General features: G+C 41.8%; 1 protein-coding gene across 7 annotated transcripts in view; it reads right to left on the reverse strand.

Annotated features, from left to right (window-relative positions):
* Positions 1-24,594, reverse strand: part of Zfh2 (Zn finger homeodomain 2) — a 292,674-nt gene that overhangs the window by 22,283 nt on the left and 245,797 nt on the right. For 2 of the 7 annotated variants that reach the window (XM_071795759.1, XM_071795760.1), the window contains exon 6: positions 7,486-7,556. The exons of the other annotated variants lie outside the window; for them this stretch is intronic. In XM_071795759.1, the coding sequence (XP_071651860.1) occupies positions 7,486-7,556 (71 nt within the window). The remainder of the gene's footprint in view (positions 1-7,485; positions 7,557-24,594) is intronic. 7 annotated transcript variants of the gene reach the window in all.

Here is a 24,594-nt window from a genome sequence, read left to right on the forward strand (position 1 = left end):
GGTGTATCACTCGCGTAAGAAAGACGTGAGTCACGATCAGGTGGATCGCCAAAATTCTTAAGTACTACGTGCGCGGTTTGTCTTAACGGCGAGAAAAAGGCGCGTCTTGCACTTAACGTTTAATCAGATTATGACGTAGAGAAAGAGCGAGAGAAATAGAGAGAGAGAGAGAGAGAGAGTTTCTAAATTAATTTTACATAACGTACATAGGGGTCGTGAATTTTATACTTGAATATCGCGATTCTCACAGTTATCTCGCAATTAATTGTATCAGCGCTGTAAAGTATATTACTGTAGCGGACGGTAATCCGTTGCGAGATCTCGCGAGGAACTTAAGTTGTAAGTTCACCTCTGCCATTGACCTTATCGGGCGGTAGTATAAAAGAGAGATGTGCCGCGGATGAAAATGGCGGTACTTAGGACCATATCCAGAAATTGCCGTCTGGTCTATTTACACGTGCTCTGTGTACAAGCGCGTAGACGCGCGTACGTGTGTAGGCGCGCCCGTGTATGCGCGCAAGGAGAGAAGAATCTCGGGGAGAGACGAGGATGATTTAGTAATGAAGATATTAACGGACCGAAAGCGCGCCGCAGAATACCGAGATTCAACTATCTAACTGCTGACATAACTCACGTTTATGACTCCGCGGCGGCCGTTTCTTTCCGCAGCCTTCGACCAACGACGCTATCCCTGTTCTTTCCTGCGCTCCAGTTACACGCCCGTAATTAATGCCGGCGTGGGAGAAATCAGAAGCATAGACCTTGCGCTAAAATTACTTATCGAAAGCAAAGAAGTTCCATTTTACGCGCAGCGTTTCCGGTTTGAATCTATAGATAGCCTTTTCTCTTTCGTTTAATTATCTAAAAGTACCTTACTGTACCTAAAATTTGTATCTCTAATTATAGAGATATTAAATATCGAAATAATTCGTATTCAAGTGTTGAACATTTCATTACAGCTTAAGTCTTAGGAATGTAAATAGCTAATATAATCTTGCCTTGCAATTAAATGTAAATTGATCTCAATCAAAATTTTAGAAGCTTGTATACCAGAGTATATTTCAAAGTTAAAAATCTCATTACATGTGTAAAGGAAAATTTATTTCAAAGTATGTAAATCAAAGAATGTGTGTATATAATCAAAATCAAATGTCAAAGCATTTTCAGAAGCTTTAACGAGTTATTTAATTATGGTCATATTAATATCTTACTATCTATATACTTTGAAATAATACTACGTTAACTTTATCAAGCACAATCAACTACAACACGAATCTATTTCGCATAGGTCGTGGGCGTTTCATGCGTGAGATAGCTCGCTGTGATCTCGCGCGGCAGGAAATTTACGGATATCGCGTCTCGCGGCGCGTAGATCTTAATGCGAAGAGCCGCCCTCTCCGCCGCGTTAACAGCAAGATGGTCTAAGGGTCGGTGACGGCATCGGGAAGCGAGGGAGGGAGGAGAGGCGAAAAGAGCGGAGCAGAGAATAGGTTTCAGTGGGGTACATTAGCGGAGTTATGCCCCCGAAGGCACGGCCGGCTACGCTGTATATCTTGGTTATTTTTTATTACTGCCCCTGGCAACACATACAAGTCCGTGGAAAGGGCGATTTTTCCATCTATCGGGCCCCTTCCTCGCACCGTGCAAAGAAGGGAACTATACACGTAATATTTTTCGTCATTATTTTACACTTACACTGTGCAAATCGTTCATTGACTTATAATTATTGCAACTGAAAAATTATTAATAATTTGTTGATGTATCTGCATTAAATCTTTGTAAAGGCGAATGATCAACGCTGATCGAATTCTTGTGGTAATATTTTTACCGTATACTTTATGCGATAGAGAAAGAATAATTAATATTATGTGAAATAGTCATTATATTATATGACAATGATATATGTGTAAAAAAATCTGCAAAATATCGGGGATATTGGAATCGGTCTCTGTAGTAAAGCGACTAAAGTAAGGCGACGTTGCGCAACATTAACTACCTCAAAATCAATTTTTTTTTCAACGGAGATTCGTCAATGCCATTGACCCAATGGGACTCCATATGTCGGTTTCGAATCGTGTTTTCCACGCGCCACGTTTCAGGCACGGATGATAGAGGGTATCTCAGGGGTGAGGGTTGTTTTTTATATTTATGGCGCTGAGGTGGGGTGGTAACTGGGAGGGTAGCGTTAATGCGCGCCCTTTTTTTACGTTAATAACCATGCGTGATAGGCGAGCGTAGTGAGAAAAGTCGGAATGAGGGGTTAGCCGATGATTTCACGTGGGGGATATTTTGGACGGACTGCTTCACACGCGTCGTGAGTGCGGTATTTTGTATTTTGAAAATTTTATATGTACGTTTCCTTGCTGTAGAGTTCTTGAAACATTATACAGTAGACCCCCATATAACATGGATTCGTATAACACGACGGAAAAATTTTAATATTTGTTTTAAAGTAAAATAAAAAATATTTCACTATTATATCTTTATAATATTCAGTTTACATCTTTTATAATAAACTCTTTCATCTTTTATAAATATGTGTTTCCATATGCATACATAATCCATATAAGTATATATAATTTATGCATGTGACTCGTATAACATCGATTTATATAATACGGAACGTTTTCCCCGTGTTATACGAGGGTCTACTGTGCTTTCATTCGTAGATAGAATGATAGGAAAAGAAATATGTGAATTAAGTATTAATAGCACTTATATTAAATATAGATAAAAAGATCTAAAAAGACTGTTATTAATATTATTGCTTATTACGTGAGATATAATATAAATTTGAACACTTTCAAACTAAATGTGTAGAGATTTCTTATTAATAACAAAATTATTTATATACTTCAATAAATATCTCAGCCTGATGGCGGTTCGACAGGGAGTTTTCTTAACTAAATAATATAAATCCATTATTTTATGACACGCGTACTCTACGTAGGGATAAACTTGTGACTTCGTTATACATAATAACAAAGTGAAACTAAGAGGGTTGCTATACCGCGAAGGTTGAGTCGATGACAGGTCATCTCAAAAGCAGGGACATTGAATGACGGTGGAAACTTTTCGCGTTATTTCTTTATTTCTTTCTCCCACGAGCGATCGTCATTTCAGCAAATGACTACGGTACATGGATCAATCATTGGAAAACTAAAACTTTTATCGGCGGCTTCCACTAACCGCTCGCTTTTTTTTGCACTCGTATAATAGCAAATTCAAAGAAGAATAAATGTGAATATTTAAGAAGCATTTTGTAATTGTCTTTTGTGTAATAGTATCGACGATTTGCGATATTTATTAGCAAATAAAAATATATTAAATATGTAAGTTAGTGACATTTTTTTGAAATTTGCGTAACTTTGATAACTTTACGCTCATATAGTTATTTTGTCATATAGTTATTTGTCGTTATCAATTTCATCAAAGTACATAATTAAGGGAAAAGAATAATGCAATAATACTCTATATATTAAATAATTGCATGCGTTAGTAATTTTTATTATTGTTGTAATATTTTATCACTACAGATATGTATGAAAAAGATTGCAAAATCTGAAACTTTCATGTGTTCGATAAAGTAGTTTTTTCGAAAATATTTTCAAAAATTTTAAAGATTGTAATAATCTTATTAATCCTTTTTTTCGTGCAATTGTAGAAAAAGGATATAGATCACTATTCGCGTGCATATTTGAAGAGTTATTATTATCGATATACTGCGTGGAAGATCGAGGGATGAGTTCCCTCGCCGGGGTTGTACGTACGCACTCCTATTATATGCCCCTTTATTCTTCGCATCGCGGGGGCATGTCATTTGCGGGTGTAGGGTGGATGCAAGTGGGAGGCGACAAAAAAAATAGCTTTATGTCACGAGGGATCATTACAGACTTTTTTCAAGGGGGTCGAAAAGTGGCAGGGTCAGGGATGACCCTTGACCTTGCGCACAGTTGTAGTCGTAGTAGTCGTAGTAGTCGTTTACCGTGACGATCGTGTGCAGCGAGACCCGTACCGAATCACATATGCAAATGAGAGAATCACACGCCTTCATCATTCTTTTTTTAGAAAAGAATCCTATGCGTATAAAAATAGAGATTGCCATAGAGAAAATTATTTCCTCGAACGCGATGGGAATATTCATTATGCATATAAGTAAATTATGGCAAAAGTATATCTATGAATTGTTTTAAAACGTACAGGAGATATCATTCATCTATAAAGGATGTCCCAATAATTTCAAAGGTGTGGGCGAAATAAATAAGATTTTTAATGAATTAAGATTGAAAAATTAAGCTAATAAAATTTAATTCTTTAAATTCAATTTAATTTCAACGAAATTCTAATGGCAGAAGAACAATACAAGAATATATGTAAAAGAATAATACTACTCGCGCGGGCTTTAAAACATAGATAAACGAAAATATTGTAAGACTGGATCGCTCCGCGTAAGACAAGCTAGATTCAAAGCTGGCACAGAACGACGCAGTGAAATATAAGTAAAAAGTTTCGAGGTTCGCTTCTCGACGCTTCCCTGCCTAAATTTCCTTTCTCCTCGTTGCGAGCGTGTTAACAATGTTTTCCGTTCGAAACGTTTATTCGGGACGATTTAATCCCAGCGCGGGCGACGAACTCGGGGCCGGCGTGCCTCGCCGTGACATTTCGCTACACGTCGCAGCCGAGACAACGGTCGCAACAGTCACGGAAGAGCATCCGTAGGACGGGGCGGACGAGGCGGACGAGGCGACGAGGAAGAGGCGGAGAGTCATTTCGATCGGGATGTCGTTTTCACGCTCGGCACCGTGTCTTCTCGAACGTGGCACATTGTTTAGTCGATACGTCACTCTCGCGAATCGTTGTGTACCAACGCGGCAAGATTCGCGATCCTCCGGAAGGTGTAACTGCATCTCTTCACGTATACTCGCATCTCTTCGCGCCGCGCGCATTTTGCTCTCTCGCCCCGACCTCTATTCGCCCGGATCGCCGGCGCGGACTTCAAAGCGAGGACGTCTCATTATTGGACTTTCCTTCTCCTTGACATTATCCCCCGTGCGACGGCCGCCCACTTTCCACCCCGTTCTTCCAGTTTGTCGAAGAGCTTACTTCTGTGCGATGGTATACCGTGACCGGGCGATAATGACGATGCCGGGTGTAATTGGATGCCCGTCAAGCGCGGAAACTATTTGAAATATCGTGCGAAACACGGATAATCGTCTCGGGTAGTGTACAGCGCACGATCGTAGAATGTCATTATTGAATTTTCGTCTCGCTACAATGGGTGAAAGATATATAGGAAATACAAGTAAAATAAATCCATAATTATTTATGAAATCTGTGCGTAAAGAAGTTTGTAATTATAAAAAAAAAATATTTTTTGTAGGAAGGAAGAACATGCTAAAATTTTTAACTATTATAATTAATTAATTATTATACGGTAATTAAAGCAATCATTTACTAAAGTTAGCATTTTATTAGTTTAAGTTCTTATTATGAATTGAAATAATACACTCTTCATTTGAGAACGATTGAGAGTACCTATTTAAAAATTTTCATTTTAATATTTCCAACATAAGTACATTGAAAGAACGGTAGTTGATGTATCTAGCAAAAGATTTTATTATCCAACATCTAAATATTTCTCACAACTGATCATTTAACATGTTGAAATATCTATGAAATATTGATAAAATAAATGATAAACGTACATCGCGATAGATCTTGTCGCACGATCGAAATAGTACGAAACTAACCGAATTGCACGAATAAATGTATAAAATTGTATAGGCGTAACGTTGGTATATCTGGAGAAATCAATGCGGTTCATAAGCAGAGATATAAATCATTGAGTAGACGAACGATACAGTATCAGAGTATCTGTATCCACAAAGGTAGTACATTTATAACTATCGATTTAAGGCTACCTTTATCCATATATATAGTCAAGTGATGCGCTTCGCTATGACCATTTATCTATCATTATGACCGTTTAAACTTTTGTTACAACGAAATCTAATATGCTAAATATATTCCGATATTTCGCTTTATTCCGTACAAATATATTTTTGCACGTAGAAAGAGAATTCTCAGTCATTAAAATTCAACTTGATAGTTTTAAGAATTCTGTACAAGTTTCAGCACTTCAGTTTAAGAATACTTGATTTGCTTTCTACTATTTTACAATTCAGTTACGTTCACGAATGTTGCAAATGAATTATTTTTTAAATACGTATCATAGTTATTCACTGACGTACCTACGTAACTCTTACATAATAATTAATAATATTGCTAAATTTAAAAAGTTAGACATGCTTCTCTTTCTAGTTAGGGTTTCTGCTGCTTTCAAGACTCATGCTAGGGACAATACATCTCGCACAGATGCAAATTAACAATCGCGATGCGCTCATTTGCATGGAAGGGTGGGTCGTGCTCGAAGAAACCTGAGGGGTGGCACATCGACTAGGGTATTGGAAAAGAAACTTAAAGCAAGCATCAGCGCGCGGTTTCGAGTTACCAAGACAAAAAAAAAGTGATTCCGCAGAGTAGGCGGGGATTTAATTCGATGGCTAATTTCGCAGGCGACAAAAAGTCGCGCGCGTGTAGAGTGGTCGAGGCAAGAGGAAAGGAAAAAAAAACAACAGGAACGCTCGTGTGCGGTTCGAAGGGGCTCGGAAAAGTAATCAGGATGCTGAGACCAGTGTCGGTGGAGGGTTTGGCGGAGGCCCGTGAAAACGAATTACAGCGATTTAAAGTTTCACCTCCTCGCCGACCACCTTCTCCACCAATCAAGCACCCTCATGCTGTCTTTTCCCTCGTGGGGTATGACCATTCTCCGTGCCCATTCCGCGCGGCTGCCCTCCGCAGGTTGTTTCGAAGATGACAAGAGAAAAGGAAATAGTGTCACGCGGGGAGACAAATTTGCGTCGTCGTGGGTGGAAAGTTTCTTTCAACCCCCGCGGTGCCCGTACGCCGTTCATAGTAACGCGAAATTTATCAAAGCACACTGTAAAGCTCTTTCTCCGTTGGAGACTCGCGGCGTTTTGTACGTTCGTACGTTCGTAAATTTTATTACGTAAGCGCTGATTACTCCAAAAACGCAGACGTCCGATAGATCCACGCAGACAACATATTGGCGGTGAAGTTAAGATGTATATTGTCAGGTATAAAAAAACTATTCAGTTATTATTTATAATCACATTTTTTGATTCCGAAAATAAATTCAATTCGTCAGAAGTTATATAAGTACATTTTATCGCACTGTTTGTAAAATCGCTGCCGTAAACGTATATTTTGCTTAAGATAGGCATAAAGGAATTATTATATTTTTACTGTTTATGTGTAAAATGTTTTGAGTGGAAATTTTGAGTATAAATTATACATTTATCAACCTCAGTCACACATCTCGCACCGCCTAAACCGCGTTACGTCGTGGCTCTATCGGGCGAATCAAACACACTGATAACTTTGAATAACATTTATCGTACTGACCTGTTGATGGCCAGGACGCGACTGAGGTTGGGAGAGAGCCTGGCCTGCATGGTCTACTTGCACCGCTGAAACTGTCACAAGCATTTGGCATTTTATTTCATTGCGCTAGGCTTTCATGGTCATTTTTTTTTTACGGGAATGGGAGACACGCGGATGGGATGAGATGGGTGGAAACCGGAAACAGATGGACATCTCAGAATCACGCATTGCCAAGGAACTCTACCTGGATTTGGAAGCAGGTCGAAAGGCTTCGCGAAATGTCGTCTTGTTGCGACCAATGTTGCGCGTTTTATATTCATATTTTTTTTTTAGTTTATTTACTCCGGAGAAACGACATTACAGGCCAAACTCTCTCTCCGCCTCGACGCCTCCAACATCAATGTGTAGAATTCTTTCACAACCTCGTTCTGATTGCCGTCATAGACAGTAGCCTCTACTTGGCCACTATTGTTACAAGTTACAGTAGCAACGCTGACACGCGACTTTTATTTCTATAGGTATCTGAAAACCTTGGAAAACGCACACGAGGGCGATTGATGCGGGTAAGGCTGCGTTAGAAAAAATATGACATATTTGTCATATTTTACAATTATATCATGTGCAACTAAAAAAATTTGCAAAAGAATCGGAAGAGCAACTCGGAATCTGAAACTTAAATTTTATTGATCAATTCTCGAGAGTGCACATTTCTCTATTGTATTTATTTTAATGCCTTCACGGGCATACACGCTCGTCGTCGTCACAGCGTTGCTACATTCAAATAGACTTAATAGACAATGTGAATGTTGAATGTCGAGAGTCGTTTTCAACATCCTTCATGCATTAACATCATATTAAATATCAAAAGTGTTGCAAGCAGCAAGATAAATATGTTTCTAACATTGCAACGCTTAAATATCGATGTCACGAGCGTTGACAAAGAAATCCTACATTTGTTTGGAATAACAATAACTAATCTTAGAATGGTTAGATTTGTTAGAATGTGTTCTTGTACAAGACCGCCTCGGATAGCTAGCAGTCGGTCCTTCTCTTCATGCAGACATTTTTACCCTTCGACCTTCGACTCCGAAGCGAGAAACTCGTTGCCTCGTCGGAATGGCAACACTGTAGTTAAGTATCTGCATGCAACAGCCTAACGTATAATTAAGACGTATCACGAAGAGCGTATAAAGTCCGTTCGACGTGTGGTATTAAATCAATCCTTTTTCGCTGGATGGATAGCGCGCCGCGCCGCTTCTGTTTCTGATCGAACGTTTCGCTTATTCGATTCATTATAAATTGTGCAATACATTGAAATAGATACATGCTATTTGCATAATTAAATTTTGAGAAGGATGAAATAATTTCATTTTTTAAACATTTTATGTGACTTTGTAATTTTGAACAGTAACTTATTCAGATTTAGAGATTCTTCTAATTTTCAATTTTTTTAATTTTTCTTTTAAGCAGAACGACTCAATGGTAAGAAAAGCGATACGCGAGGAGGAAAGAAAAGAACGTTGGAATGAATCTTTGCAGGAGCACGGCGCGGCGCGGGATGATCTAGCGATGGAATTTGGTTAAACAGTCGTCGACGACGGTCGGGCTCGGGTGCTTAATAAAAATCGAAGTCGTTCGTTGCGGTTCCCTGGCCCCCTTTCCTCTCACACGTTCTGCGGTCAAGAGGCGAAGCCAACTTGGAGCACATTGTTCTCCTCTCTCTCTCTCTCTTCCTCCCCCCCTCTCTCTCTCTCCCCCCGTATTCGTTTGCGTTCTCGCACACACGTTGTAAAATACGTGTCTCTCGATTTTGCACGTGTGTCCACCTACACAAGCGTGCCCGCGCTCTCGTCCGTCCTCGTACACTCACGTGCGTGCGTATGTGCGCGCGTGTACGTGTGCGGAGCGCGCGAGTTGGCCACGAGTACGGTAGCGATACGTTTCTCCGACAAATAAATAAAACGAAACCGTAAGCGAGGGAATAAAATGTGATTTACAACGGTGGAAAGACAATGGCCGAGGCTCCGCACGATAATGTATGCGGATGGCGCGGACTGGTACCCGGGGATACTGACTTCTGATTGGTCGTGCCCCGACGCCACCGCTACAACGGAAAGCGATAAATAACTGCGAGCAGATAAAACCTTTCTTTCTGCCTTCGGGCTTAGCCTGGGCACTCTCGGCATCGGGCTTAGCACTTGCTCGGAGCGCTTCTGTCCCTCTTCCTCTTCCTCCTTCCCGATTCCTTACCGCGCAACCCGTCTCTCCGGAACACCCTTCCTTCTCTTGCCTCTTTCCCTGCTTCTTCTCTTTTCTCCCGCTCGTTGTTTCCCGCGGCTCGCCTTCATCGAGCGATTTCGATTCGTGAGGGCCGTCTCGCACGACAGTCGTCATCGTGTGCGATACGTCACGTCCCCTTTTTGTCCTATTTATCCTACTTCTCCCTTATCCTACTCTCACCCTATTTAAAATCCAGTTTTCAGAATCGTATTATCTTCATTTCGAGAAATAAGAGAATTACGAAAGTATTTCATGCAAAATTCAACTAATTTGTTAGTCGAGAGACATTTATTATAAAGAAAAGAATAGAATTCGTTTGATGTTCCATTTATATCGTTATTCCACTAGGGACTAAATTAGAAGCGTTAAACAAGTTTCCATCACTATATTTATCATGTAACACTTCAAGGTAATTTCGTAAGGTAGCTAACGATCTTTTCGAATCAGCTGTCGCTTTTGATGAGGTTTCATCCTTCGCTCCGTATTATCACCGCGCTCTGAGTTTACCCTAAGCTAAGAGGGTACTGTGTCGAAAATGGACGGCGATGTAAATTTTTTCCCGCCGTTGGCACCAGGGTGTCGGAAACAATGAAGGGCGACGTTACGAAGACGATCGATCGTTTGCAGGGGTCGGCGCGGTGACTGAAGTTCACTGGGGAAGTTTGGCCGAAGGGCTGACCGAGAGAGATGCTTGGCTTTACAGAAACATGATATGCTCCCCCTGCGACAGCTTGTTAAAAAATGTCTAATGGCCGATCTCGCCGCGCACTCTGATCCGGAAGACCCTTCGTAAAAGCCCAGCTTCTAATTTACGAATCGTTGCGAATAATATTTTTCCGGTTATTAGTACAGAGTTTTATAATTACATCATTTTGAAAAAGTTGATGGTTGTGATAAATCGCGTCTCATCTGCAATCCTTTCTTTGTAAAAGTATCGTCGATACTATGAAAAACCGCCAAATGCGATTTCCGTGAATTAATTATATGCAGTGCATTGGAAATGCTTGCCAACAAATTCGGACGCATTTAATTAAAAATCGCGAATTATCCGGAGCTACGTTCGACGGTTCACGGCGCGTAGAAATGGATGGTGTGGTAAAGGGTTCTGCAGCGAAATATATTGTACAAACGGCTTGGCGAGGGGATGGTACGGAGGGATGCAATTATTTAAAACAGCAATCACGGAAATGAGAAAGCGGATTGGATAGGTCCGCCATCTCTCGTTCGAGGACGAATATTCGGCCGGGCCTGCCAGGCGGAAAAATTCTCTAAAGGCTTTTCTTCCGGGCCGACAAGCAGCAATGCCAGCCCAAAAATCAAACGCGCGCGCGAGGGTTCATCCGCCTTTCGTTTTTCCTGCTCGCGGATCGTAATCCCGTCAGTTTTATTTGCACGTATGCTCGGTTTTGGGTAGGGTGAAATTTTATTTTGCGGGGTACGGCCTTTTTCACGAGGAAATTAGCTTAATGAAGATATTGTATTTTCGCACTTTTGCGCGATAAATGAGGAAAATTAATTTCTCACGATTTCTAGTCCTAATCTCTTTTATTGAAACATTTATTTGTTGTTTTTTGCATATTTTTTAACTAAAATATATGCAATTATTATTATTATTATTCGATTTTTATTATTACGACTAAGATTCTTCTCTGCAATTGTCATTATGTGTACAAATGTAACACTATATTTATCCCCCTTTTTCTCTCTATATTTACTATTCCAATTTTATCAGATTCTTTAATTTTATGAGCAAAAGAGCGGTGCAGTCAATCGATCGATTTTTCGATGGTAATAGCTGAAAAATGAATGCTCTGTATGAAAAAGAGGGTGCTGAGAATAACGCGAATTAGTCCCGAAGGATCGAAGCTTTCGATTAAGTCCACATAATTAAAAATTTACGAGTTTGTCGATCATGGCTTCCCCTATCTTTGCCATTCATAAAATTTATAAAATTCATCCGACATTTCGTCGCTGTATGTAAGATACGTTATAACCCGAGGCTGTAATCAGCTTCACATAACAAATCACTTATTGAAAGGCTATGGAAACGATTTTGCTAGAATCTTATATCTTAAAAGACTTTTAAGTAAGAATTCATCATGCTGTAACCGTGCAAATTGACACCAATAATTTTATGCATTTAGCTGATCTCCCGCATTTGTACACGCGCAGTACATTTCTCAATACTTAATAATTTAAGGTGCGTGCAATCGAATGTTCAAAGTATGTATTATTACGTGTTTACATTGTTAATAATTATTATTAACGGTAACTCATACGTATGATTAAGCTGCATTGTCACGAAAGCTAGTGCGACCTAACGGATGAATAACGGATCCTACGTAGATACGGATAAACGTACCGCATATAAATGGCAATTGGCAGCGATCGTTTGCCACACAATGGCACACGTGTACAATGTGTTTTCGAAATAATGGAACCGCCGGATAATCACGTGCACGACTCGAGCACGGTCAACTCTCGTCTCCGGCCATATTGCTCCGCGCGCTAAATCATATTAGGTTTATTGTCGCGACATGATCGATGAACGACGTCATCCGGCGATTACGCAGATTACGCCGAGGATCTCTATATTTGCTCACATGCGATCGTGTAGCGATGTAGGTGAAATCTACATCGGCCCCACCCTGTCCGAATCCGGCCCTCGCGAAGGTGAATCCTGGACGTTCCCTTCGGCTGGGACCCTCTTGAAAATTCGCCGTCGTCTTTTGTGTTTGCCGCGACGTCGAGAGAGCTACTTTCGACGGGGACATTTGTTATTGGCTCGGATGATCGATCGCCTCTCCTCGATAATAGTCCGTTTACGTTAAAAGCGAAAGGAAAATGGCTCTGCGGGGTCACGGCGAATCGGACGTTGGACGTCGCCAGATTTAGCTCGTAAGGTCTTAATAAATTAATGCGATCGATTTGCGATAGTTACCTTAATAATAAATATCGAGTTAATGTAATAATAACTTTGATGGGCAAATTTAACTACACGTAATATGAGACGACTAATAAATTACCATGTTTGCTGGTCTCTTAGCTTTTTCATAATAGTGAACATTGTTCTTCGGGTATCTTCGGGATAGATAGGAATAAACTGTACAATAGATAAAAGTTTTAATTTTTTTTTAGATATAATTCGATTTGAAGGATTCTATTTTATTTAGTCTTGCTATATAAAATACAGATACGACGAAGTGGTAGGATTATCGCATCGCAGAGAACTTTTAATTAAAAGAAATTCGTCGACTACTAATTTTGTTCAACGTAAATTAAATTTAACAAACTCGAGCGAGCTCGTGGCCGTAACAAGCAACATGTTTGCGGGAATTGCGAGTATCCATCTCGACCGATCTCCAGCTAACTTTCCACCCTGTTAAGTGTCTCGTCTCCGAGACGCAATCTCCCCATTTCTTATTCTCTTTTTCGTGGTTAGCCGGTCGCGCAGGCGAACAAGCTGTTATGCCCGAGGTAACGGAAGGCCCTTCTTAAAAGAGGGGCAGCCGGTATCGGGAGTTTAATATTCTCGTGGAAGCGTCTTACCCCTCTTTCACGACGGGGTGGCTTTTCGTACTCCGTCCGGGTCCTTCCGCTCTCCGCGAACCCCGCGCCGCCGCTGTGTTGCTCGCGGCTGGCTTCGAATTTTAATAACTCCGGGAATGCTCAGAATCCAATAATGTCCTCTCCGCCGTTTCTCTCTCTCTCTCTCTCTCTCTCTCTTTCTCTCACACATACACTCTCTCACTATGTCTGTCTCTCTTTCTTTTTCTTATAGTAGATACGTAGTGTCGCACACACGTGCGCCGCTCGTTCGCTTATGCGGCTTACATACGGAAGAGAGCAGCTCGCGCAGCCCGTCCGCCTTATCCATCCCTGAAATTCCACCCTCACGGACTCGCGACCCCGTGTGTCCTGCCTGACCCTCTTCCGGCTATCTATCGGCAGCGCTCCTGGAAATCTCATATTCTGGAATGACGACGCGAATTTAACTCCCCCGTCCCTTACCCCCGGCACCAGTGCGGTGTCCTGTCGGAATATTCCTATCTCCACCCTCGAAATATCCTGCATATACCCGCGGCAAGTCGATTATGAATACGTACGCCTTCGTGCCCCGACGACGTACGTAACTGGAGACGTAAAGTTTTATGAAAAGTCGAGGACGAGTCCCGAGAGTTGAAATTATAATGGAAATGGATGGTCGCTTAGCATTATTATAGTTCTTTTTTTCCAAGACAAAACAATACAAGAGATTTTATAACTACTTCAACTGTGATGTTGGTAAAATGGATATTTAATTGAATTCGAGAATTTAATCCAGTTAAATATATACAGCGTGCAGCAAAATTGTGATTGAAATGAAGTACATTTATCTTAGAGATTTGATAACATTTTTCAGGAGGTATATGAAAACTGATTATATTTTCTAAAAAAATAATGCATCGTGACGAGAATAACGTAGAGATATACAAAAATTTATTCTAAAATTTTGAATATAATCGAGTTCTTTAATATAGTATTATAAACATCTGTTTTACAATTTATTACGGTTGAAATGGAATATTACAGTATTTTCACATTGTCTGATTTTTCAGTTGACTGTTTTTAATTCTGGTCAATCACTTTTTCCGTTCTTTCACGAATTTTAAGAATGCTTCACCTCCCCCTTCTTCGACGTAGATGATCCATCTGCGATTTCTGAGTATGCCTGTGGTGATAAATTCCCGCGACCGCGAGTCGGCGTCGCAGAAACGCGTAGGGATGCTTTTCGATGTCGCGGAACGAGAATCGAAATCGAGGGAAAGAAGCAAACTCCTAGTGCCGGTAATGGTCGGGGAACGGCTGAAGGGATGAGCTTCGAGGAATAAGGTAAGGATAATCGTAAGCAATCGAACGGCGGGCGGCGGTGCCGTTCGTGGGAGTCGAGGGCGTTGGGCCGCGAAATGAATTCCACCCCTCGGCGGAGGGTGGAAAAAAGGGGCACCCGTCGCGCCGGTCTCGCATACTCGCACACTCGCTGCACGTATATGCGCGAGAGCGCACACCACTATCGTTACCGTACGAGACGGCCGGGGCTGCTGGGAGAATGATAACGCCGCGTTAGAACGAAGATTTGTGAATACATTAGAGAAAATGCGTGGGGTCCTCGGGGAGGGCGCGCGAAAGGGAGGACTCTGAGGAATGGCAGGATGGTTCGTTCCCGGAGGAAAACGCTCGGGAATCCTCCTCCGCGCCCGCCCGGGTATTTATCTTCCACCGATCGCGCTGGGGTCGCGTCCCTGGAAAGTCAACGAACTTCGTTCTCTATCTCTCTCCCCGCTCTCCCGCTCTCCCTCTCTTCTTCTCGCGGCTCCAGAATTGCGAGCAATGTAATTTTTTTTGTCAACGACTTCTCGCTCTCGGGCTTCCCCGCGAGATTTTGTGCGTCTGCAGTCTCTCCACGCTTCTATTGAATGCCTTTGTGATTTGGCGCGGATCTTGGTTTTTTTCCAGAGCCGTAATCCCAACAACTTGAACGATTTATTACGTTTCGTCATGTAGCGGTTTGGTAATATCAGTTTCGATTTTATTAATCTGATAAAACTAGCTTTCTTTAACGAATAACTAATGGTCACTAAAACCTATTTTAGTTAAGGATTTGTCAATTGTAAAACAATTTAATATTTTGTTTGGAGGATAAAATATGTACAGTTATGTAGATTCTCTCTCTTACTGCCGCTGGCCTTCTTTAGTAACAACAAAGGATCACTCGCTCGTGTGTCTGATAAGAGGTCTCGATTAACCGCGCTAGGGTTCCCGTCCGCTCCGTGTGAATTATCGTTCGCGTAATCAACGATCGGTGCGCTTAAAGAGCGCCAAATCTCGCGACAGTGATAAAAAGAGCCGTCGGTATTACGAAGGTGGAGACACACCGTTTCGGGCCGCGCGTGTTCCTTCTTTCGCCCTCCGCTCCGATCCGCCCGTCGGTCCTCTCCTCCCGCTCGTTCACTCTCCCGGCGAGAGACTGATGGCGGTTTATATTACGCGGATTCATATTACCACCAATTAAACTCCTATACTACCTCGGGCCCATGGTGTTCATACGTTATACTGGGGGATGCGAGACGTTGGTACCTGGTGCACGGCTATATATGCGGCCACGAGATCTTATATAGGGTGGCTGAGTTACAAACTTGTGGTGAATCGACTTGTAGATGCGACAGTTATCGCTGGTCGTTGTAATTTTTTGCGATCTTTGTCGTATCAGCAAGCATACATGCAATTATTAATATCACTATCGCATTTTCGAATGGTCGTCTGTTTAGAGTGGATTATTTGTTTAAAAATTAATTGTTTCTCCCGTTATATCGACTGAATAAAGTAAATTTGAGTATGGCGAGAAAGCGGCATTTATCATGATTACGTAAGAAGGATTCCGATCGCGCGGGAGTTGAGATTTCTTTGTATATCGATTTCGGTCTCTCTTCTCATGAAGCATCGACTTTCTGATTAACAACGTGCCAAGCATTTCCACTTCATCATGACGGCCGTTATCGCGCCTAAAGGATAACATTTGCTCCTTCGTAAACGACTCGATGACCTTTGCGTGCAACGGTCTGTCTTGCGAAAAGTCCCTGGGCGAGGTGACTCGCAATTAGAGGTAAAAGTCATGGTGCCCGGAACGGAGCGGAGAATGAGGCTCTGGAAACGGATTGGTGGGGCAAGTACGGAATCACGTGGAATTAATGACGATTTCGATCCTCGGTATCGGCGGGTGATCCTCGACATGGTGCAAGGATGAAAGATCGCGAAAGATCAAGGCTACGTCAAAGACCGACTTCATTTCGTTCTGGGTCAAATGAGTTCGAAGGTTGACACGAGTCAAGCTGCGATTATTTACCGCACGATTGACACATTATAATTCGACGTAAATTGCAACAGAATCTCTCTTTTCATAATTATATGCATATACATATATATTTATTATATATGAACGATATGTTTATCTAATCAATTCTCATCTTTAGAGATCTTTTAATATATTCAAACAGATAACTCCTGACAAGTACTGATAATTTAAAGAGCACAGTTCGTAAAAGGATAGATTTAATTAAAGATTAAAATAATAAGGAAAAAGTACTTGTATTCCAATTAAAATTGCCTCATTCTTTCATTGTGCCAGCTAAATTAAAGATAATAGCAAATTACTGTCCCCGGATAATTCTAGTGAACTGTAAATTGCGATTCTTTGCCGGAGCACCCGGTATGTACGAATGCAAGGATACCTCCGCGAGAGAGGAGACATTAATATTAAGCGTCCCCACTCGAGCTGCAGGAAGATCGCCGATAAGGTTTTTATAGTGCGGCCGGGTGGCAGACTCGTGCACTGCCAAATCACGCGTTCTCCACCTTATATCGAAATTCAGCGACGTGCTTGGAACTATCATCAACATTTAAACAGAGAATATCACTTTTAAACAACGCGCGACAGAATATCGAGGATAAAATGGGAATAGCTTAATATCGGATATTTATAACATATCGAGAATTTATAATACTTTTTATATTGTCTTTAATTTTTTTACTGGAATATGAATATATTTCTCTGTATAGAGTTAGGTTCTTTAGGATCTAGTGGATCTATTGTGGCGTACTGATGGAAATACATTCGATCGTGTCCATCGGATAGTTATTAAAGTCGCGACAATACGACGTAACAAGTCGTATAACAATATCAGACGAGTCGTTATATCGCGCCACGCTTCTTTATGCTGATTCAGCGAGACGCACGTGCAAGTTGTCCCTTTGGATTTATTGTGTAGCATTGCCTTAAATGCGAGATTGAAATGTACCGGGTAAAAAATTATGATTTTAAATTATGTGCGGGTTGCTCCGTTGAGTCTACAATCATCGGGTCCGCGTTATCAATAATTCATGTTTGAGTCGATAATGGTAATCTCGATGAAGAAATTACATATAATATCCAATTTTTTAAAACTTGCAAACGTTTTCGCGATTTATCATTTATGTAAATCTCGTTATTCTGGTCTGCTCAAGGAACGCGGGCATATTTCAAAAGTTTAGTCGGATATATAAAACGGTTCTTTGCGATCTACGTGGATCCGAACGATATTCTTTGTAATGACCTCTGTCTAAAATTAGCAAATTAGACACAATGGACTGGGCTAGGACGAGTCATCAATTTCGCGGACTCCAGGACGGCACCTAAGACAGTGAAGTCCTCTACCCGGATTCTCAGAACTCATTTCAATGCCTTGGTATAATTCTATGCCGACTGACTGGCGACTTCTTTCACGTGGTGCATTCGAAGATTTCGAAATTACGAGTTAAATCGGCCACGACTGATAGTTACATATACATACCTAATCACCTCTTAAAACGTCTATCTCATACTCTAATTTTTCCACATAATAGACATCAATAAATTAGACCAGAATTTAATTCAATACACGGAACTTTGGATAAATAATATACGAGACAATTATTGCATGTGCAAGCCGTAAAAGTTAAGTATTCACGATTAGTAGACATTTTTCTTCGTATTCATCGAGGTGCACGCCCGTCTTAATTGTCCCATAAATATTTGCTCATTGTACGATCGTGACCCCGAACGCAAGCTCAACATTTTATCGGCGATGCGCCAGTTAGCAAGCGGACGGCAATGACTGGGTGATGGCGGGAATTCAGCGCCGGTTAGCCCGAAGCTCCTCCGGGATTGAAAGTTCACTGGCATTGGGATTATCGTGAGGGCAACGATACGTGCGAATCACGTCGCGAGTCACGGCCCCTTTCGTGACCGACGCTCGTGAATGCCGATGGGCGTATTCGTGTGTACGTCAGAAAGGAAGGATCGATCCTGAGGATCGAGGAGCCGGGGCGTCCGTACGGAGGCAGCGGTAGCGGTTTTCTCTCCTGTGGCGATTAACATGCCATTATGACGAAACCGCACATTAAATACCGGTTGCGAGGGAATTAAATAATGATTGAAAGGCGCGTTTATTATCGTCCCGCGAAAGTGAAGAATCACGGTCTAGAATTCTGTCAATCCAGCGGTACTCCATCCTCCCCTGTCGAGAAAAGAGAACGCAGGATTCTTTGCCGAATGGCATCGTTAAAATCGCTCAAGTCCCGTTGCACTCGCGGAACATAATGGGCCTTTGAATTTGCGTAATTGTTTGCCCTCAATGAAATTTAAATGACAAAAAGTGTTTAACGTGATGCGCCGTAATTTTATGCAGTTTATAAAAAATTTTAAACGAAGTCTGGGATTATCTAGGAAATAGAGATCCGCTACGTTTAACAATATTAATTTATGTAATGCTTTCTACAGTTAGTTGGATTATTATCACTATTAATATACTTCGTATTTCATTATTATTTATCGAAGCAGCATTTAGTTATACACAGGTATATAACGTTAGTGTAAGAATTTTGCTATTCTAGCAAAGATTGAAATATCTTGTCATATCCTGCATGCTGAGAATATTTGTTTAGGAGCGATCGCTTCTTCTTTTCTATAAACGCACCACCGGAGCCACGAACCGAAACTCTTATCTTACGTAGGGAGGGGGAGGACTGTAACTTTTAATTCGTCTGCCAAGTTTCCTCGACCGCAAGCTCGGCGACCGTGGCTTGTTTAGCTTTCGTAGGGACCAGGGCGAGATAAATAAGAAGACGAAGTGTCGGCGAGAGAGGAAAAAGAAAAGGAGGTTGAGGAAGGGGATGATAGAGGAGGAGAACTGTCTAGAGAGGGAAGGGGACAGCGAGAGCGGCGGGCAAGTGCCCCCTTTGTAGTCGGTGGGTGATAATTTTTAATCAGTGCGTCGTAGCTCTGCCATGAAGGAACCCGCTCCTTTGTGCTCCTTTCGCGAGGAACCAAGCATGAAAGAGAAGATATTGACCGAGGATCGCAAGGCGGAAGGACAATAGTTTCGGGATAATTGGAAGAGGTTGGGGGTTCTGGATCGGCGAGCACATAATCGCGTAACCCTGATTTTCAATAGGATCTTTTTGCGCGGGTCCGAGGACCGTGCTTCTTTCGCCGCATTATCGGCAGCGGGAGATTGTATCATAATGAAGAAGTGTTTCTTAAATGCATTCATGTCCGTCCCGACGAACATCGTTACAAGAATAGCCTTTATAAATTTTGTTTAGGACGTCTGTTTGCGTTAAGATTAAATTTTTTTATTTTTTGAAGCAAATATTCACGATAGAATTCACAAGGAAAAACTAGATTTATAGGACTGTTATAATACTGTCCTGCGTGATCGAAGGGTCAAAAGAAAACTTTCTCAAGAGCTACAAAAACGTAGCTCCTTCAACAGGCTAGGTTATTAACGTCTCGAAGGTCTCAGAATTATGAAAATGTGGTCTTTGAGAGAGAATATTTCTTTACTATATTTATATTCGCAAAGTATTAAGATTATCAATTTGGCAAGCTCAAAGATATTTTTGTGACGAGTAACATTTAACGTTCAAGGAAGAACAAATTACTTGAATTAAAAGATCACCCTAATAATGTCTTGATATAGAGATATAGAATGATACTGCCTTTACTAAACGCTTTTTATTCTCGCATAGCGTAGATCGATGGTTAATGAAGTTAACAGAACGAGCGACTCGCGTGCAGGAAATGGTTCTTCATTGAATTAATAAATCATGCCGGCGTATTCGCGGGCATAATTGGAGGTTCATGATTTTCGAAACTATCCGCGGCCGACGCTATACCGGCCGATTAATCTACAGAGTGATTTACTCGAATTAGTGAAACTATTTCTTTGCACGGCGATATTTTCGAACGTTAGAGACTTGACGAGCCATGCAAACCGCGATGACGGCGATTATCGATGTTTTCCCGAAAACGGCCGGTGTTCATGCCTCGTTCGTATCCATCACTGGATGGGGGTTCTATATATGGCGTGGGTGAGGAACCAGGTATACGTGTTTGCGTATAAAGGGAATACATCGGCGGTATGTTGGGGGCGAGGGGGAGCCAGAGAGGGAAAGGGAGGACAGCGGCGCATTCCAAGCCCATTCAGACGGCTATGCTCGACGTTGTCAGACATGCTCACAGACAGACGGTCAGACGCTCGGACGAACCTTTTCTCAATCAGGCCAATGCATTTTAAGTTAATTGTCTCGCGCTGTCGGTATTCCGTCGTTATTCTTTGTCTCGTTTTATTAAAACAGGGTGGAACAATAGTCGTGACAGGAAGAGGTAAGAAAATTTCCTGTCGATTTCTATTTTTTTTTGACATCTCTGAAAATAGCTTCTGAGAAAGAAATCTACGCCCTTTGCGTTTTAGGCAAAAAAGGGTTTTTTTTTAAACTTGATATAAAAAAGAGGGTAAGCAAGAAAAGGAAAATGTTCGATTGATGCGGCTACGCTTTCTGCCTTGATAATGTAGGTACATTGTCATCAATTAGCTCTTAAATTTCTCTTAACGGTTCTACTGAATTTCTATTAAGGCAAAATTAGATTCCGATACGTTGGTCACGCTGTAATCGCGGAAGCTCGCGGATGTAATTCGTTCTCATCATGTAGACTGTGCTGTAACTCATGACAACCTAATTGCAATAACGGCAATTATTGTGAATGAAATGTATGGTTCATGATAGCTTCGTGATTGGTAGTGAACATCAAGTGTAGTATCGCAAGATTTTTCAAATAAGCTTTTGCGAGTTTAGGCTACGAGAAAGTCAGTCTTTCGCAGAGCAATAATTTGGGCTAAAAATTACAACTTTCTTCCTATTAAAACTGATTCACGCGAAACAATCTTGCGTTAATGAATAATATGGATCTAATTTAACTCGTAATTTAACCCGTTTTCAACGGATTAACCCTCGTCGTCGTTGCACCGCGAAACCTTCGCGATATTAGATCCGACGAAGGAGAGATTTAACAAGAAAGGAGGGTGGGAGGGGACGGATCAAAGGTAGAGATGGACCAGACGTCTCTCTCGCATACCACCAATATCTCCGCACGAAGTCCTTAGTGGCTCCGTTGGACAGCCACGGCGATGACGCGACACTACCGGAGTTAAGTGGCGAAACGCGCGGGTAAAAAGCCGTATGAAAAACCGAGGGCGAAGCGGCTGAAACAAAGGAGGTGCGGAGGTGTGACGAAACGACGAGGGAGAAAGCCCGAGAAGGAGGAGAAAGACAGGAGTAGGTGAGACGGCGAGATCTCAGGCTTGCCGACCAAGTCTCTCATCCTCGTCTCTTCTATCTACCGTTCGTGAAAACGACGATCCTTCAAAAAATTCATTCCCGCCGCGCGATCGTCGCATCGAGCCCCTTCTTTCTCTCTATCCGATGCGATTTCCTACCTAATGATCTCGAGGCACCCTCGAGAGACGACGACGACGACGACGACGACGACGACAACGACGATAACGACGCGGGAAAAACAGGTTCGCGTTGCGAGCGGAAAAGCGTGCTCGCGGCGATCGCTCTTTTCCTTAAATTCGATTGCGACGAGAAGCATCGTTCGACGACGATCGGAGATGCGAATTTCAATCTTCGTATTTCCAATAGAACTAAAGTATCTCCTGCGCTGCGGCACGCGTTAGAGATTACCCGATATCGCGTTGTCAAATTGAAAATAAATCAACGTTAATTCGGAAGTACGGAGAGAGTTTCCAGTTATCTTCTTTACACAATCGTCCGACCGCGTTAACGATGTCCAAGACAGATATTTGGGACAATTATGCAACATGAAATATAAATGCAGATCTGCTATCTTAAATATAAAAGAAAAAAAAGAAAGATGGTTTTTGTACGTGTAACGTTCATCGACCGCGCGAGGGAACTTGATCAGAGCTGGCGAAGATTATTGGAGCGAGCTGACGTGGGTCGGGATAAAAATTATTTTTCGCCTTGATTGAGATCTCCTGGGAGCAAGTCCGTGAGATCGTGCGTGTGCGCGGCGCGGTACAGCATCCCTGCCCTATGAAATATCAATGGCTTATTACTAATGTAATCTTTCGCTCAATACTCGATGATTGCTGGACACACAGATCCTGTTATATCCGTTAGACTCACTACAACGTCGCTCTAGGATCTATGAACGTTTCGCCTGCCCGCATAGCTATAGTCTAGTTAATCAAAGATTCTACTGCATTAAAGCAAAGAAGAGTAATGAAGAGGCTGTCGGGATAATTTAATTGAAGATTCATAAAAATAGCTGTTAGCATTAAGACTTCAAACGGGAAGCTACTTTAACAAATAATTATTTATTTGCTTGGAATGGAGAAAAGAGGATAATAAATGATGATTGATTAATTTTATCTCATACGTTAGATATATACAACTAACATACAACAACGTATATCTGTATGAAAGAGCTTCAAGGAAAATGCGACTAGATCTCGAGCGTCGCGCCGCAGAGATGCGAGCCACCGAAGGAGAATTCTAAATTCTCAGACACTGACGAGTAAATGTGTGTGAACGTGATACGAGCAGGGACGAGGAGAATGACACGGATGGCTTCGTGTACGAGGGTGAAAAAAAGTAATCGAAATAAATCCAAGAGACCAAGTCGCGAGCAGACTTGCATGCCAAGCGGCCATTTTTAAAACTCCACCGGGAAAATAAGAAAAACTCATCAAGTAGGGATGATTGCCGTTCCATCCACCCCCGACAGCGAGCCACTGGCAACCCTCTTCACCCTCGGGAACCACCTCCAGCTCTATAATACTACCACTACTGCTGCCTGGCTATAATCTAGGCTCCCTTATAGATCTCGAGGAATTCGCCTACGGGTTATTGTCCAAGTATCTGCGTACTGCTACGTTCAATAATCGAAGAATACTGAGTATATTAAAGATATTCTCGGCGTCGTTCTCCCACGTTATACAATATTTTCCTAAGAAGTTTGACGGATTGTTGTCAGAAAGTTTGTAACGAGCATTCTTCTTCGTTACAACTTAATGGAACAATATTGATTTTCATGCGTTTCTCATTGCAGTACGACAGTTTATATGAACATAATACGTAATATGTTATTATATGCTAATATCTCAATTCTAAATTAGTCTCCAGACTCTGCATCCATTTTCCATTAAATTATGTAACATGAAAATGTTATTTCTTATATTATATCCGTCACGTGCAACCGCATCTCTACTCTAGTTCTTAACAATGTGACGTGTCTTGATATTTCGTTAAGTGGTTCGGGTTTCCTTTTTATATGAACATATAATATCTCAACTCTGAATTAGCCTCTAAACTCTGCGCACCCGTTTTCCATTAAATTATGTAACATGATTGTTATTTCTTATCCGTCACGTGCATCTCCAATTCTTAATAGAATGTGACGTATCTTGACATTTCGTTAAGTGGCTCTGGTTTCCTTAGACTTTAATTTTAAGAAAATGACATATTCACGTCCACAATGAACAACAAATTAATATTGTTAAGATTGCAGATTCCTGCACTCATTCCTACAAAATACGTTGTCTCTGTCCCTGTTAGTTTCGCATGCGCTTAGGGCGATGGCTCATTCCTACGTGACTTTCCGTAGAATCCGGAATTTTCTGCGACGATCAAGGAATATTTTTATGAGCACGGCGTCGGTACGTGTACACGAATGTGTCCGCCTATATATACATACATACATACATATATATATTTCTCATGTAATACGATACGGCGGGCGGCGGTGCACGACCTCGATACGAGCTAATTTCGAATTCGAGCCCCTTCCCTCTGTCGTCCTACCTGAGTGGAGCGCCGTGGCTCGGTCTCGGAGAAAAATCTCATTTTCTTCGCCCTAAGGGCTCCCCCAAGAGCCACCGTCTCGCACGACCCTGCGCGAGCGCCCGCGAGCCCGGCCAATATTTGCCT

The sequence above is a fragment of the Temnothorax longispinosus genome, chromosome 12, assembly GCF_030848805.1.
Source record: "Temnothorax longispinosus isolate EJ_2023e chromosome 12, Tlon_JGU_v1, whole genome shotgun sequence".
NCBI lineage: Eukaryota > Metazoa > Arthropoda > Insecta > Hymenoptera > Formicidae > Temnothorax > Temnothorax longispinosus.